This window comes from Prionailurus viverrinus, chromosome E3 (assembly GCF_022837055.1).
Source record: "Prionailurus viverrinus isolate Anna chromosome E3, UM_Priviv_1.0, whole genome shotgun sequence".
NCBI classification, from domain to species: Eukaryota; Metazoa; Chordata; class Mammalia; order Carnivora; family Felidae; genus Prionailurus; species Prionailurus viverrinus.
In genome coordinates, this window is record NC_062576.1 from 34704884 (window position 1) to 34721636 (window position 16753).

A 16753-nucleotide genomic window follows, 5' to 3' on the forward strand; every position below is an offset into this window, starting at 1 on the left:
TTTACGTCTGATAGACCTCCAGGAAGAACATGCAGTATAACCTATCATCCCATACAGGTGCCCAGACTCATACTGGAGGCACAGCTGGCTGGAACCCTCTTCCCAAGACGGGAGGCCAGAAGCTTCCTGAACTGGTTCTGTGTTATCCCCATATCCTCAGCATGTTGTTCAGCCTCTTTGGATCCTCTCCCAGCAGCGAGAAAGAGCATCACACGTCTTCCAGCTACGTATCAGGGTTTGAACATCTGGATTCGTGTGGTCAGTGAGCAAATGTGGTTTTGAATGATCTACACACACTGAATATCAGAGCGTAACCGTGCCACGGACAGCGGAAATTTTGCGGCGGATTTAGCCTCACAGCCTGAATGCTGGCGTCGTATCAGCCAGTATAAATCATACTTTCAGGGAAGGTCGTGCACAGAGTCTTGTCTTTGTGTCCTCCATAAACTTGCAATTGCTGGTGGCAACGTAACTCACAGACACGGACACATTTCTCCAGGTAAGTGGTCACCATCGCTGTTCCTAGGGTCCGACACACTCTCGGTGAGATCGTGAGTTTCACAGACCCACACACGGTCACCAGTACGGATGCTGTGGGCATGGGTGGACTGATCAGGGCTGCAGCCACTGAACACAAGGTCATGCACCTGCTTCGCGGAAAGCTCGGTTTGCTGGAGCCCTCTGGAGGACCCAGAGCAGGAATCCATTCCGTGCATTTAATGCTACAGAATGTGAGGCCTGACCATGAGCACCTTTGGGGCACCTTCCTAAACTGTGGCAAGACAGCTGACAGTCCGAGGGCCACAGCATTCAAAGATCTCAAGCCGTGGGGCGTCTGGGTGGCTCTGCAGGTTGGGTGTCCGATTCCTGATTGTGGCTCAGGTCACAGTCTCACGGTTTGTGCGACTGAGCCCCGCGTCGGGCTCTGCATTGAGCGTGGAGTCCGCTCAGGATTCTCTCTCTCCCTCCCTCTCCGCATCTCCCCTGTTTGCGTGAGTGCACGCTCTCTCTCAAAATAAACCTTAAAAAAAAGATCTCAAGTCATTTATTGTTCTTCACGTTGAAGATGACCACAGTGCCACCTGCTTGTCCCGCAGAGAGGATTCGCCATCTAGAACGAAGGCAGAGAACTCCTCTTGTAGCTGAGGCTGTTGCACGCACCCTCCCGTCTTAACACTGTAGCAGCGGATGGTGTGGCCACTGGAACCAGTGTAAAAGGCAACATTCTTTCAGCATCGAGGAGGCAGCTCACTTTGGAGACATGGCCAACGCTCTTCTGACTTGCCAGATACAAGCTCAGCCGGTTTTCTCTGCTGAACAGGAAAGTTCCCCATTATGTGAATGGCATTCGATGTGGCTTGGGGCCCCTCAAGGCTCCTTCGGGGGGCTCATCAGCATCTCCTGGCTCTGAGGATACTTATAAAGAGTTCTTTGATCCCTTCGTGAAGGAGGCCACGGTGTGAGTTTCTGCCACATGTACAGGGACACCATCTCACAGCGACTCCCAATCTCACTGGTAGAGTCAACTCCATCACAATCAGAATGAGGAGTTTCTTTCTTTTTTTTTTTTTAAATTTTTTTTTAACGTTTATTTATTTTTGAGACAGAGAGAGACAGAGCATGAACAGGGGAAGAGCAGAGAGAGAGGGAGACACAGAATCTGAAACAAGCTCCGGGCCGTCAGCCCACAGCCCGATGCGGGGCTTGAACTCATGGACCGTGAGATCATGACCTGAGCCAAAGTCGGACGCTTAACCGACCGAGCCACCCAGGCGCCCCTCAGAATGAGAAGTTTCTAATGAGTTTTGCCCTGTAGGGGTCTGAGATATCCTTTCCAGAAGGACTGTCTGGTTTCTCTTGTCCTAGATTCCGAAGAATCCATGGGCACTCCTTGAAACCGAGGACTGAAACTTCTAGGACTTCTCCCCTCTGACACTCTTGTTCTGGGCCACCTCCCACGTGAGGGCTGTAACTCTTCCTGCTCCAGCTGGCTTCCCCGTTTTTACTTTCCTTGCAGGTTCAGTGGCAAACACATCCTGTTTGGTGTCACTGTTCTTGGGAACATGAGCCTTCTTCTTCCTGTTTTTCCTCCTCGTTTTCCCTCATTCCAGCAGATGTCGGAGCGGGTTCTGGCTGCCGTGCAGTCTGGTCAGCTGGGGCGTGGGGGTCCTTCTCCAAGGGGGTGTCCTATGCAAACGACAATCGTGGCAGACCAGCTGTTGCCTGTGGGTGGCCTTCACCTTTCAAATTTATGCTCGGGGGAGGGGGGCTGTTGTGAAGGGGGAGCCGTCCCCCTGTTCCTGGTATTTCCTCGCTCCACGGAGAACTTTGCTTCTTAGGCTCCCGGAGACCTTCTGTTAGCTCTGAGAAGGACAGTGTTGCAGTAATGGCCGGATAAAAGGACAAGCGTCACCGTCCTATGAGCTTGCCGTAATTGCTCAGACACATCGCAAGCGTCACCGTCCTATGAGCTTGCCGTAATTGCTCAGACACATCGCAAGCGTCACCGTCCTATGAGCTTGCCGTAATTGCTCAGACACATCGCAAGCGTCACTGTCCTATGAGCTTGCCGTAATTCCTCAGACACATCGCAAGCGTCACTGTCCTATGAGCTTGCCGTAATTGCTCAGACACATCGCAAGCGTCACTGTCCTGTGAGCTTGCCGTAATTGCTCAGACACATCGCAGGCCTCGGGACACAGAGCTCCATTCTGGTGTCGTTCAGGAGACGGCGGCATCTCGTTTCACCTGAGCTGAGGCATCTGGAGCAGGGACACGGCCACGGACTTGGAAAGGAGGAGACAGGCCCCTCACAGAGGGACGGCGGTGGGTGATGGAGACACAGGGGACGGTCCATCTCCAGTGGTTCTTCGTTTCCTTCTAAAACTCTGGCGGTCCTTTCGCTCAGCACAATCTATGTCTGCACCTGCTGGGAGGGAGACTGCGGGCTGAGGATGTGCCTGATGATACAGGGTTTCCTTCTCCGTTACTCTCCTGGGCACTCTGTTCTCTCCAAAGGGGGCGGGAACTCTCTCGGCTGTTCGGGTCTTTTGCCAAATGCATCGCAGGTCCGGTACGGCCAGAGGGGAGTTGTGCACTATGTCGCCACTGAGCAGCAAAGTTCCAGCCCTTTCTTTCACCTGCTCTCAGGGAGGCAGCACCCCACTGAAGTTTTTGAGAACATGTTCATTGAGGAAGTTATCGGTAATTTCACCACCTGGACGTAACAGCTTTGCTGTCCAGTCTCCCAGTCTCTGCGCTCTATTTGCCGACATCAGATTATCAGTGATTGTGGGGGAGGGGCAAGAAAAAATGCCACTGGGAGCACTGATACACGAGCCACCGTGTCTAAGGGCTCCACAGCGGTTGATGGGTGGAGATGCCACACAAACACCTAAACACCGTGGGCGTGGTGGTGGGCTGAATCACCCTCCCTCCCTCCCTCTGGGGAACACAGGTGCCAGGCTGTGAGCTGCTCTGTGGAGATGTCCATGTGGCACCAAATCCAGCCAGTGCCACGAGAGCGAGCTTGGAAGCGGAACCCCCAGCTTCCACGGTGAGCCTTCCGATGAGACCACAGCCCTGGCTAACAGCTCAGCTGTACCCTCGTGAAAGACCAAAGCACCCAGCTAAGCTTCCCCCAGATTCCTAGACCACAGGAACTGTGACATAATAAATGTGCATTATTTTAACCAGCTAAGTTAGGGCTATTTAAAAAAAAAATATTTTTAACGTTTATTTATTATTGAGAGACAGAGAGGCACAAAGCATGAGCAGGGGAGGGGTAGAGAGATGGGGAGACATAGAATCTGAAGTAGGCTCCAGGCTCTGAGATGTCAGCACAGAGCCTGACTTGGGGCTCAAACTCACAAACTGTGAGATCATGACCTGAGCTGAAGTCAGTTGCTCAACCGACTGAGCCACCAAGGCGCCCCAGGGCTATTTGTTATATGGCAATAAATAACTAATATAGTGGTTAAGGTTGGAACTTTTGGGGCCAGCCAGGCTTAGCTCAAAGCCAGGTTCAGCCACTTGCTAGCACCAAGGTTCTGAGAAAGTTATGGAATTTCTCTGAGTCTCTGCTTTCCTCTCCCAGGGGACTAAATGGGTTAAACGTTAGCTACCATTTTAAAACTATTTCCCCTGGACACCTGGGTGGTCAGGCAGTTAAGTGTCAGACACTTGGTCTCAGCTCAGGTCTTGACTCAGGGTCGTGAGCTCAAGCCCTGCCGCACTGGGTGTGGAGCCTCCTTAACACCCCCCCCCCCAAAAAAAAACTATTTCCTTATTGCTACTTACCTATGAGCAGTGTATGAACACACATGCTCCTCTATCTTTGCCAACACCGTGGTTTAGTATTAAAAAACTCCTATCTCTGGGGCGCCTGGGTGGCTCAGTCGGTTAAGCGTCCGACTTCAGCTCAGGTCACAATCTCGCGGTCCGTGAGTTCGGGGCTCAAGCCCCGCGTCAGGCTCTGGGCTGATGGCTCGGAGCCTGGAGCCTGCTTCAGATTCTGTGTCTCCCTCTCTCTCTGCCCCTCCCCTGTTCATACTCTGTCTCTCTGTCTCAAAAAAATAAATAAACGTTAAAAAAAAAAACCTCTTATCTCTAAATCTGGCACAAGTGTGCCAAAAAAAAGATTTAACTCTTGCCAAGAAAATGCAGACCTGATAACTCTGATTAGTCATTTGTCTCTTTTTTTCTATGCATGCTTGTGTAAATATAAACGAAGGGCGTTTGCATTGTTAAAAAATATTTACTTATGTTTTGAGAACAAGCGTGCCTGCTGAGAGAATCGGAGTGCCCTGGCACCCCTGAACTGTTCCTTCTGATAGAGAGGTGTGCGAAGCAAGTAGGACCCCAGCACTGCCCTCAGTCTCCCGAGGAGACCCACTTTCCTCACGAGAAACAGAGGCTCAGAGTTCTGCCCGTGGGGGAGGCTGACTGGGTGGAATGTGGCCCAGGTGTAGGAGCCTTGACTCAAGGCTCTCCCCTGCTTGTCTCCCTGGGAAGGGATGTCCTTGAGAATGACCTACAAAGGCGGAGCCCCACAGGCCACGCTTTCTTGTCAGTGAAGCATCCCCAGCACCTAGTACGGCACCCCGCCCCCAGCGGGTGTGAGCAGTACTAGTTATGGCCGACTCTCCCTCCCGCTAGGGGCACACTACTTGGGCATCATGCGTCGGTTTGGGTTTATTTATTTATTTATCTTTTTAAATGTTTTTATTTATTTTTGAGACAGAGAGAGACAGAGCATGAGCAGGGGAGGGGCAGAGAGAGAGGGAGACACAGAATTCAAAGCAGGCTCCAGGCTCTGGGCTGTCAGCACAGAGCCCAACGTGGGGCTCGAACCCACAGACTGTGAGATCATGACCTGAGCTGAGGTCGGACGCCTAACCGACTGAGCCACCCAGGCGCCCCGGTTTGGGTTTATTTTTAACATAATAATGGGTAAGCGTTAAGATGCTTCTCTTATAACTGAATAAAATAAAACAAAACCTCAAACCTACTCACTTCTCAAGGCGATCAGGGTCAAGAACAAGGGAAGACAGACACGGTCACAGACCGGATGGTACCGGGGAGCTGGGACCCCAGAGTGCACTGTGGGAACTCGCATTGGATCCTGGGAGGGAAAGAGGCACTAAGAGAAAACCTGGTGAAATCCCCAGAGAAGTCTGGAGTTCGGGCAGCAATAATGTACAAGGTCAGCTTCTTAGTTATTGACAAGAGCATCCTCGTGATGTAAGATGTTAACCAGGGGGACGCTGGGGCCTATGGGATCTGTCTGTACTGTCTTAGTACTTTCACTGTACTTGTAAAATCATCCGAAGTTAAGAGATTTATTTCAATATTTTTATGTTTGTTTGTTTTTTTAATATTTGACAGAGAGAGAGTGAGCATGAGCAGGGGAGGGGCAGAGAGCGAGGGAGACATAGAATCCGAAGCAGGCTCCAGGCTCTGAGCTGTCCACACAGAGCCTGACGCGGAGCTCGAACTCACAGACCGCGAGATCATGACCTGAGCCGAAGACGGACGCTCAACAGACTGAGCCACCCAGGCGCTCCTAAAAGGTTTATTTTAAAGTAAAACCTGCTAGGGGCGCCTGGGTGGCGCAGTCGGTTAAGCGTCCGACTTCAGCCAGGTCACGATCTCGCGGTCGGGGAGTTCAAGCCCCGCGTCAGGCTCTGGGCTGATGGCTCAGAGCCTGGAGCCTGTTTCCGATTCTGTGTCTCCCTCTCTCTCTGCCCCTCCCCCGTTCATGCTCTGTCTCTCCCTGTCCCAAAAATAAATAAATGTTGAAAAAAAAATTTTTTAAGTAAAACCTGCTAATACTCCTGTGTGTATGGGAGAGCATGCCTGCTTTTTTACCCCACCCAGGATATAAACCCCAGCATTAAAGATGCAGACCAAGGTTGTGGGCAGCACTCTGCCTTCAAAAGCCAGATGAGACTAACAAAGGGACATCGTGATGGCAAAGCACGGGGCTCTGAGAGAGCTGGGACAGACACAGGTGGGGGTGGGGGGTGCAAGGTGCCCACAGGAGGCCACGGGCAGCCCCTGTGTCTCCCAGAACCCCAGGGAGGCACATGGAGGAGGGATAACAGCCCGGCATCTGCAGCCAGACTGACCTGCATTCAAGTGGCCGTGTGACTTTGCCTCTCTGAGCCTCAGCTTTCTCCCCTGTAAAATGGGCTTCATGCGTGCCTTCCTCATGGAAAGGAGGGAGGGAGGTCTATTGTGAGACCTCACCGGCAGGGCGCTTGCTGATGGGGCCGGCCTGGCTAAGCCACCTGAACTCAGTGAGGCAGAGAGAAACAGAAGCTCCGGAGAGATGCGGCCAGCAGTGCCGCGGGCCGGCTGGGTGCGGGTGAGTGGAGGTGAGGGATAGGGCAGCAGGGGGCTGCTGTCTCCTGTCCAGGGCCCTGGAAGCACACTTTGCCTTGAGGTCAGTCACAAGGATGCTTGTAGCCTTCCCATTTCCTGGCAGCAAGCTCAGCTGTGTTTCCCCCAACAGTCCCTGTGAGGGCAGCCTGGAGCCTCCTGGCTGCTGGGGCCGCCACCTCCAGGCCGCATCAGCTTCCTGCCCGACCCAGAGCTGTCCACGCAGGGACAGGAGCATGTGGCGGAGATGGGAGACGGGGGTGGTGGTGATGGGGACAGTTTTACTGTGTGTGTGGCCGGGGAGAGGGAACAGTCCCAGAACGTTGACTGGCTGGTCCCTTCACCCGCCAGGGCTCTCCCAGCCCGGATTGTGTTTCCCACAGGGCCAGTTCTTGCCAAGACCCCCAGGGCTTACTGGGCACGAGCAGGCGGTAGTTGTGCTGGAAGGTGCAGGCCAGCCGCCGGGTGAGCAACATGAAAGCCATGATCCCCTCCTTCAGGAACAGAGGCTCCCTGCACACGCTTCACCCTGAAAGAAAACAGAAATGCACACTCAGACCAGCCAAGGGCTCGTCCCTGCAGCCAAGAATCCCACGTCCTGCGATTTCCCAGGTCGTGGAGAAGGTGCTTCTGACATCACATCCTTTGCTTTCATGCTGAATATACACTTGAAAAAGGCAGGGGGGCACCTGGCTGGCATGTGACTCTCCACCTCTGGGGCGCGAGTCTGAGACCCACCATTGGGTGCAGAGATTTACTGAAATACAAACCCATTCGCAAGTGTTTTCATGGGACCCTGGCCACACCGCAGGCAGGGTCATTATGCCTATTTCCTAGATGGAAAACTGGAGAAAGGGGACAGAGCTGGCTTGAGAGCCCTCTGTAGGCAAGCTGATAAGTTCAGTGCATCATCCAACGGGGCGACAAGCGACTGCACTCGGTGAGATGGAGGGGGGTCTCAGATGGAGGAGGATTCAGAGCAGCTGGGAGCCCCCCTGCCCTGCCCCCCAACAGAACACTGGTCTCCCCGGGGCTGTCTGGGAATCCTTGGACCCAGCGCAGTATCTGGTGGTCCGTTTTGGGGAGTGCACGTCTCCAGCGTGACCAACTGTCTAGAGTTTGCTGGGGACGGAGGGGGCTCTCGGGATGCGGGGCTTTGTTCTGAAACCCACGGAGGGAGGGTTCTCGGCCCCCACGCTACCAGTCTGTTAGCTGCCTCCAGACGGCTCCCCAGTCCCGCGCTCCCTGGCTAGATCTGCTAGTCGCCCTTTGCGCTGTGGGCCTGGAGCAAGTCCCCCACTTTGTTTTCTTTTATCATCTCCCCCCGCCCCACCCCAGGCTACCCCAGGCAGAACAGTGATGGAGCCATTCACGACTCGCGGACCCCGTTTCCTTTCTGCAGCTGCACACCGCGCCAGGCTCTGCATGTGGCACAATTAGTATCTGTCATTGTTAGGAGTGCCCACAACAGTGCTCTGTGGTCCCCTTTTTGCAGATGAGGAGACTGAGGCACAGAGAGGTTAAGAGTGGATCTGTAAACAGATCTGTGTGACCCCAGAGTCACTGAGTCACAGGTGTCCCTCATTCACTCTGCAACGAAGCACCAACTCGATGACAGTATGGAGGAAGTGCCAGCTGGAAGTGGCAGGCGGGCTTCGCAGCACGGGTGAGGAAATGTGTGGGCATCTGGCACCAGGCTCAGGAGGACGGGCTGGCAGGACTCCCAACCCAGTGCCCCCAGAGCTAATGGGACGTCGGGCTGTATTATTAGAAGCAAAGACGGAACAAAGGGGCGTAGGCGGATGGCACTGGCTTGAGGACGCACCAATTCTGTGGACATGCACGGAGCACCTACTATGTGCAAGCTGCCCAGTGGGCGCTGGGCACAGGGCGCTGGGATCAGTCAGGAGCAGCGCTTGCCCTGTGAGCATTATCACGCCCTGAGGACCTAGATGTGCTGCAGATAGCACCCTGTTTCACCCCAGGGCCCCGGGAGACACGCCATTATCTTCACAGATGAGGCAATGGAGGTGCTCTCTGGGAAGCGGGCACAGGAGGTACTTTTTGGGGTGTCTGTTCCGCACATCATACCTCCCCGCCATCAGAAGCCTCCCCCTCTGTCCGCAGGGGAGCAGACCTGGCAGCCGCGTCCGTGCCGTGGGACCCACTGGCTGCTGCTGACCGGACCAGGATAGGCCAGCGTCCTGGGCGTGGTGGGGTCGGCCACCTTCCACCCCGTGAGGGCAGCGGGCACACAGACCGAACGTGCCACAGAGTGCAGCTGCCAGACAGGATGCAGACCCTGGACGCTGAGGCTCCCTGGTTCCATCTCAAGCCTGGAGCCCAGCGTGGCCACATGTACAGCACTCACTGCTGAACAGTGCTGGGGCAGACCCGAGCCCCGCTCTCCCTGGGGGTGAGCCGGTGTGGAGGGGGAGGGCCGGGAACATCAGGCTTATCCACGTCTCGCCAAATGGATTCGGAAGGAAACATCAGGACTGAGGGAGAAGGGCTCGCTTCTACCCGTCCTTGGTAACAAAGCCCAGAAGAAAGATGCCACCCCGCCTCCTTCTTCTCCTTAGCTTGCTTGAGTTTCCAGGTTTCTATTGCTTGCAAACAGAGTCCGGCTGACAGCGCGGTTAGAGTATCAGACTGACGAGCCCCAGATCTTGGGAGGCATGGGACTGCTGATGGTCTCTCCTCTGGGCACCGCGGCGGGAATTAAGCCACAGGGTGGCTAGGATAAAGTCTTCTCTCCTGGTGAGGGATCTGGGATGCCTCCAGAGTGGCAGTGACAGTAGTCTGAGGGCCTGGGGAGGCTCTGAAGGGCACTTCATGCCCTCCAATCCCAACCATCCAGCAGGGAGTGTGTCTCCCCATTTCAGAGGTGAGGGCCTGGAAACTCGCACGGGTTATGTTGTTGGCCTTGGTTACAGGAATGCCTGAGACTGTCTGACCCTGAAGCCCTCGCTTTTTCACTCATTCCAGCATCGAATAATTCAGCGGGTAACACAACACCTGACCACAGTATATACTGGGGCTTGATGATTACAAAGGGTGTAGCTCGGAGAGGCAATTTTTGCTGCTTTTCGCCAGAGGAAAGCACGGGCGTGGACCGTGTGACCATAAATTAACTGAGAACCCATTCTTTCCTTGATCACTCAGTGGACGTTTTTTCTTCTTTTTATCTATTCTGGCACGTCCAACTCAAAGCGGGCCTGTTGATTTAGCGGCAAGGTAACTGTGTAGAAAGAGCAGTTGCTGACTCTTGTTCAAAACCATTTGTCTCCAAGGGGACTGCTTAAGGCTGCACACAATCCAATTTCCATTAAACATGTGTTTGCAACGGCGAGAATCTCCGAGAACTCGCGTATCAACATTTGAATGCTCTGCCAGAGTAGGAGTGACACCTGCAGCACTTTCAATTACAAAACGTCACCGCGGGAGATATATGGTGGTGACATTTCGGTGGCCTGCACTTGAGACTGACCTTATAACAGAAACGCGATCTCCATCAGACGGGAGCTCTTAGCACGATATGCCTCCAACAATCAGAAGAGTCCACGTCACGTGCTCACTCTCTCCAGCCCACTAATTCAATCAACGACAATTAATTAGGCTCCTGTTACCGGCAAGGCACTGCATTAGGTAAGTTCTGAGATGGAAAAAAGGCCCCTCTCTTTCTGAAACTCATGATTCAGTGGTGGGGCTGGGGTGGGGGGGAGTACCGGGGAGGGGGGAGAACGGGAGAATTTAATGTACGAGGCTGCTTTCCCTTTCATGGAGATAAATCCTTAAAATAACCCGGCGAGAGATGTGTATAAAAATTTTCCAGTTCGCTGTCAGCGAGTAATTCTGTATAAGACGGGGTGAAATCATGACGTTTGCCTGTATGAGCAAGGCGCTGTGGGAACGTGGACAGATGCGTTCTGGCAGTGCGTTGTGATGCCAGTGAGATGTCACCAGAGCTGCCCCTTCAAAGGGGAGCAGATTTTTGGCAGCCACCGAGGAAAGGGGAGGTGAGGCCTGGGCAAATGCTCTGGTGTGACGAGATGTGGGATGGTGCATGGGGAGGGTCAGGTGCAGGGGGAGGGTGACCAGCACACGAGACCACGGAGCGCTGGAAGAAAAGATGAGGCGCAGGGCCTTCTGGAGACCCCCTCTATGGGGGAGGAGGCCCGGCTCTCCTGTCTTATTCACAAGGGTCCTGCTCAGCCAGGTCCGGGAGTTGGGTGGGGGTGGGGGTGGGGGCAGGGAACAAGCACTCAACATGTCAGTGCGATGCAGGGGGTTCACTGTGAGCTGAGGAGGGAGGCTCCCCAGGCATGTGGGAGGGCACCTTCTGGGTGAGGGATGATAGGGAGGGAGCCAGAGACCAGCTCCCCCACCTCCAGTCTTTAACATTTAGGGGTTCTGGGGCGCCTGGGTGGCTCAGTTGGTTAAGTGTCTGACTCTTGATTTCAGCTCAGGTCATGGTCTCACAGTTTGTGAGTTTGAGTCCCTCATCGGGTCTGTGCTGACAGCACAGAACCTCCTTGGGATTCTGTCTCTCTGCCCCTCCCCTGCTCTCTCTCTCTGTCTCTCAAGATAAAAAAACATTAAAAACAAAAAAGAGGGGCACCTGGGTGGCTTAGTCGGTTAAGCCTCCGACTTTGGCTCAGGTCATGATCTCCCCGTTCGTGAGTTTGAGCCCCATGCCGGGCTCTGTGCTGACAGCCCAGAGTCTAGAGCCTGCTTCAGATTCTGTGTCTCCCCCTCTCTCTGACCCTCCCCTGCTTGCACTCTGTCTGTCTCTCTCAAAAAACAAACATTAAAAAAAATTAAAAAAAAAGAGTTACGGGTTCCTCGGAAGGTTAAGCTTTCCCACATGGTCCAGCAATTCTACTCCTAAGGGTACAGCCCAGAGAGTGGGAGATAGGAGCTCGAACAAATACGGGACGTGCACATCGACAGCAGCACTATTCGCAGCCCACGTGAGCACCGACGGCCGAAAGGGTAACCCAGAAGGGGTGCAACCTCACCACAGAGCCTTCCTCCACCATAATAAGGGATGACGTACTGACAGAGACCACAGATGAGCCTCAAAAACATGATGTTCAGCGGGAGAATCCAGACATGAAAGGCCACACACTGATGGCACGTACAGGGCACTTCTAGATCAGGTGCATCCAAAGGGTGAGAAAGCGGATCAGTGGTCGCCAGAACTGGGAAGAGGGGATGGTGGGGTTTCTGCTCGGGGTGATGAGAAGGTTCTGGAGCTGGTGGAGACGTCTGCCTAACACGGTGAATGTGCCAAGGGGAACCAGATTGTTCACTTATACTGGTTAATGGGTAATCTTGTTATGTGAATTACACCTCTGTGAAAAAAAAAAAAAGAAAGAAAGCAAACGAGGGAATTAGGGAGCTGGCTGTCCCCTTTTACAGGTGGGAGGGGACAAGACAAGGTCTTGTACACTGAGGTCACGCAGGCCTGCGTCTGAATTCCTGCCTGCTACAGTTTGTCATTTACCCGCTCGCTTCAGTTATCCACTTAGCAGGTAATGACTTAGCTAAGTCACTCACTTAGTGCCCCGTGACATGCCAGGCACCGTGTGTAGGTGCTGGAGGTGAGCTGGTGACCCGCACCCAGCTGTGATGCATTAGCGATGTCTGTCATGTGCCCTGTAACAGATGCTACAGACATGTGTGCTCTGCCTGGAGCTTGGGCTTCAGCTGTGAAACTCGCTTTTTTTTTTTTTTTTTTGAAGGAGACCATGAGCGGGAGAGGGGCAGAGAGAAAGAATCCCAAGCAGGCTCTGTGCTGTCAGCACAGAGCCCAACACGGGGCTCGATCTCACAAACAGTGAGATCATGACCTGAGCCGAAATCAAGAGTTGGCCGCTTAACCAACTGAGCCCCCCAGGTGCCCCAAAGCTTGCTGTCTTAATGTAGCTAACAGAGTAAAGCTCATGAAAACACTCTGAGCCTCAGTGTCCTTATCTACAGGATTCGAGGGCAATGCCTCTCTTCCTGGTTGTGCTGGGAATTAGGCGCAACTGATGTGAACAGCCTGGTGGATCACAGGCTCTTGAGACAACTGAGTCCTCTGTCTCTGACTGGCCCCTGTCTTTTGTATTCTCTGCTGATGATGCAGTCCTCGGGTCTAGAGCTCGATGCCTGATGTCCATGGAAGTTTTGGGGGTCACTGAGGAAAGGGGCCTGACAGATGGGCACAGTCTCCCTGGGGACTTGCTCAGGAGCCTCTCAGATGCACGGCAGTCACCAGGGAAGGCTCCCTTTCCCTGATGGTGACGGCAAGGAGCTGGGTGCCCGGGGGTTTCACTCTGCACGAGCAATATGGTCCCTCCTGGACTGGAGCACTGAGCTCGGTGTTCCCTCGGTTTCCTCTCCTGCTTTCCTTCCATCATTTTCTACTTGGTCCCTGACCTTTCTAGGGATAATTCATCTCACATCACTCTCCTTCCTGGAGCACTCCAGTCCCACTTAGAAACATGCAAGCCCCAAGAGAGAGGGAATCAGGCCTTTCTTTCGTCTCATGGTACCCAGAGTTTAGCAGTTCTCCAATCTATGCAGCGAGTGAACTCAGCACATCCGAGCCGTGGAACACGGACGGCAACATCTGCCTTTTAAGGTGCACCTGAGGACTCACATAGTGAGCAGAGGGGCGCCTGGGTGGCTCAGGAGGTTGAGCGTCTGACTTCGGCTCAGGGCATGATCTCACGGTCCGTGAGTTAGAGCCCCGTGTCGGGCTCTGTGCTGACAGCTCGGAGCTCGGGGCCTGCTTTGGATTCTGTGTCTCCCTTTGGTCTCTCTGCCCCTCCCCTGCTCACGCTGTTTCTCTCTCTCAAAAATAAATAAAAACAATAAAAAATTAAAAATACAAAATTAGTGAGCGGGTCTGAAATTTGTGTTAAAACAGTTTAACAATAATATTCCCCACCCCCACCAAGTCTGAAGTCATCACATACATGATTGCCCACCACTGTTCGAGTTTGGCTCCAAAGACACATCCCTCCCCTGGCCTCAGTTTCCCCACGTGTTGGGTCACATGGCTTTCACAGCCCCTTCGGACCCTGAGAACCATCTGACAGGCATGCAGCCAAGAACCCCAGGGCTAGGATTCCTTGCTGCAATGCTCTGGACCCCCTAGTCCTGCCCAGAGGCGGTGTGAGCAACTGTCTCCCTGCTCTCTCCACCACGCCCTGGGCAACCTGCACCAGTGGAGACAGACGGCAGGCAGTCGGTGTTAAGGCAGGCTAGCTTCCCCCAGGGCCGTCCCTCCTTGATGTGATCAGAAGTGCAAGCGAAATTTAAATCAACCCATCAACTAAACAGAATAGGAACTATCCGAGTGCAAGGCGAGGGAGGGGGATTTTTGTTTCGGGCAGGCAAGGCATCTGCAAGAAATGCTGTTTCTTACCCTGTGCCTCCGTGGAAACAATTCGCAAACCCTGGTGCAACCAGACAGTGAGCCCTCCAGGCCCACCCACCTCTCCCCGTCCCCTTTCCTTTAATTAAAATGCTAATTAGTTCTCTCAGCTCCCTCTTATCTGTCATTTGCATTTGGAGGGTGGGATGGGACGGGGCGAGGCCAGGGCAATGTTGAAATCAATGGGGAAACCAGAACGCAGGGAAAGGGCAAAAAAAAAAAAAAGAAAAAGAAAAAAAGAAAAAAAAAAGCTCTGGAGGGAGAGTAAAAGTCATCAAAGCACTGGCTGCTGTTTAACGCTCACCTACTACACACGACATAGCTTCCAAATGCAATTCAGCCATCTGCAGGACGTTAGGCTCAGAAGGTTGATGGGCTCCTCCTGGGTCCCAGAGCTCAAGGCCGGTGGTGCTTATCCTCGGCTGCTCCCAAGAACCTCCAGGACCACAGCGCCTATGACGGGCTCCACCCACCACACCTAAACCAGGGTCTCCTGGGCATGACGGTGTCGTCTGGGTGCTGGTGAAGCTCCCTAAGTGAGGCTGGTAACCACTGTCATAAGAGGTGGATGGTGGACCCTACGCTTGACCCAGGCCTGCATCATCCCCACGTCTCTGGAAACGGAGGGTTTCTGACTTTGAGAGGCAAACGCCTCAGAAATGCAGGGAGAAAGAATCCGGCGAGGGCCGTTTGGAGAGGTGGCCCTCAGGGCGCTGACTGTGAAACTGGACTCTTTGACCTGCTGTGTGTCCTTGGGCATGTTAAGCAACCTCTCTGTGCCTCATTTTCCCCCTTTGCAAAATGGGGATCATACCATTTGAACCTAACCTCTGGGCTAGCAGAGTGTGAACTGAGACCCGAGCTTGGGTCCCTGCTGTATCCCCAGTCCCAGAGCAGTACCTGGCTGCAAGAATCATTGCATCAATAGTACGTGCTCCATAAACGTCCTGAACACGGTGTCTGACTCACCTTTCCAGTAGATTGCCTCACAGGCCCCGTGAACGCGAAAGCTTTGCACGTGTCATTGGCTAGAAATGGACCCCCAGACCTCTCTGGGGCCCCCAAAGATGCTCTCTCTCATTCTGTCTGCTCTCGGGGCCAAGACAAAAGTGCAGGCAGAAGTGTGGGACACTCGTTTCCTGTCTGCAGCCCCAGCTGTCGGCTTTTCTGCAGACTCAGTGGGACAAGACAACACACTTGGCCAAGGGCGCCTCCGTTGTCAAGGCCAGGGGTCGCCATGGCAACCAATAGAGCCGCAGCCTTGGGCCAGTGCAGATGGCTAGCAGGGCCTCATTCATGGGGCCGTGATGGATGACGTTAGGACAGAAGATCCAGCTCCTCGAGCCCCCCCGGCTGCCTCTGCAGCAGTGTGGGCCCCAGCCCTTGCTCTCTGCACGCCGCATGCGTGATTTCCTGTAACCTGCCTCTTGGGGCATCACATAGTTGTCTGCGACTTGTACGAGGGGAGGACTATACTGTTCTTGGGAACAGGCAAGTGTTGACTCTTGCAAAAGACAGAGGGGGCAGCTGAGAGAGTCCTGTGAGCCACAAATTGGGTCCGGGTGTGCCATATACTAGCTTGGTGACTCTGGACAAGCCGTGTGACTCACTGGGGCCTCAGTTTCCTAGCTGCGAAATGGGAAGAATGAAATCTACCCACGAGGTCACGAGGCGCTTGGTTGGATGAGGGCCGACCGAAGGATACACACAGGACCCAGGAGACGTGGTTGCACACCACCTTCTCGGCTTCCAAAGAACCCTCTACCCGGCAGGGAAGGTTAGTTGCACAGCCTGAAGTGCGAGGAAGAGCTGTTGGCACAGACAGTGGCCCTGCTATGAGCCTGAACTTCCAGGCTCCACCAGAGGGAAGCTGGTCTGTGCCCCAACCTCCTCTGTCCTCCTCATGCCTGTGTCTCGCAGCTCGCCCACCTGCCCCGCCCGCCAGCCTCCACCAGGAAGGATGAGGTGGACTTAAGTCACAAGTGCAAGAGGCATGAACACTCTGATGCTGGGAGACAGGCAGCCCTCAGCCTGTGAGCAGGGTGAAGGGGAAAAAGCAGAGGCAAGGCTTCAAATCGGAGCCCTCCGGAAGGGGAGGACACAGACCCTTGGTTCTGGAGGCAGTAAGGATTCGTCAAGAAGCGTCTGCAAGCGTTTGAGTTGCTGTGTGTCTCCGAGCCTACAAAGGGGAAGGACGGAAGGAACTGAATCTGGTCGGAAGGGATGCTTGTGCTAACACGGAAGACGCCACTGCGGGTCAAAGCCGGGAGAGGTCCGGGCCTTAAAGTCTGTTCACTTCCACAAGTGCTAAGGCCCCAGACGCCATGCAGAACAAGGACCTGTGTCCCGCTTTGTTCTTAGGACTCTCGTTTCCCGTGGGAGGACCAGCGACAAACAGATAAGGTCAGCACGACTGGAGGAGATACGTTTCCTGTGCAGAGA

The 16753-nt window shown here is 54.0% G+C and overlaps 1 protein-coding gene across 3 annotated transcripts in view; it reads right to left on the reverse strand.

Annotated features, from left to right (window-relative positions):
- Positions 1–16753, reverse strand: part of ABAT (4-aminobutyrate aminotransferase) — a 90914-nt gene that overhangs the window by 38632 nt on the left and 35529 nt on the right. The window contains exons 2-3 of one of the 3 annotated variants that reach the window (XM_047838734.1): positions 10373–10473; positions 7298–7411 (exon numbers count right to left, since the gene is read on the reverse strand). In XM_047838734.1, coding sequence (XP_047694690.1) covers positions 7298–7367 — 70 coding nt within the window. In that variant the 5' untranslated portion in view covers positions 7368–7411; positions 10373–10473. Of the gene's footprint in view, positions 1–5514; positions 5863–7297; positions 7412–10372; positions 10474–16753 lie in introns of those variants that run through there. The other 2 variants (XM_047838733.1, XM_047838732.1) reach the window with 2 other exon arrangements.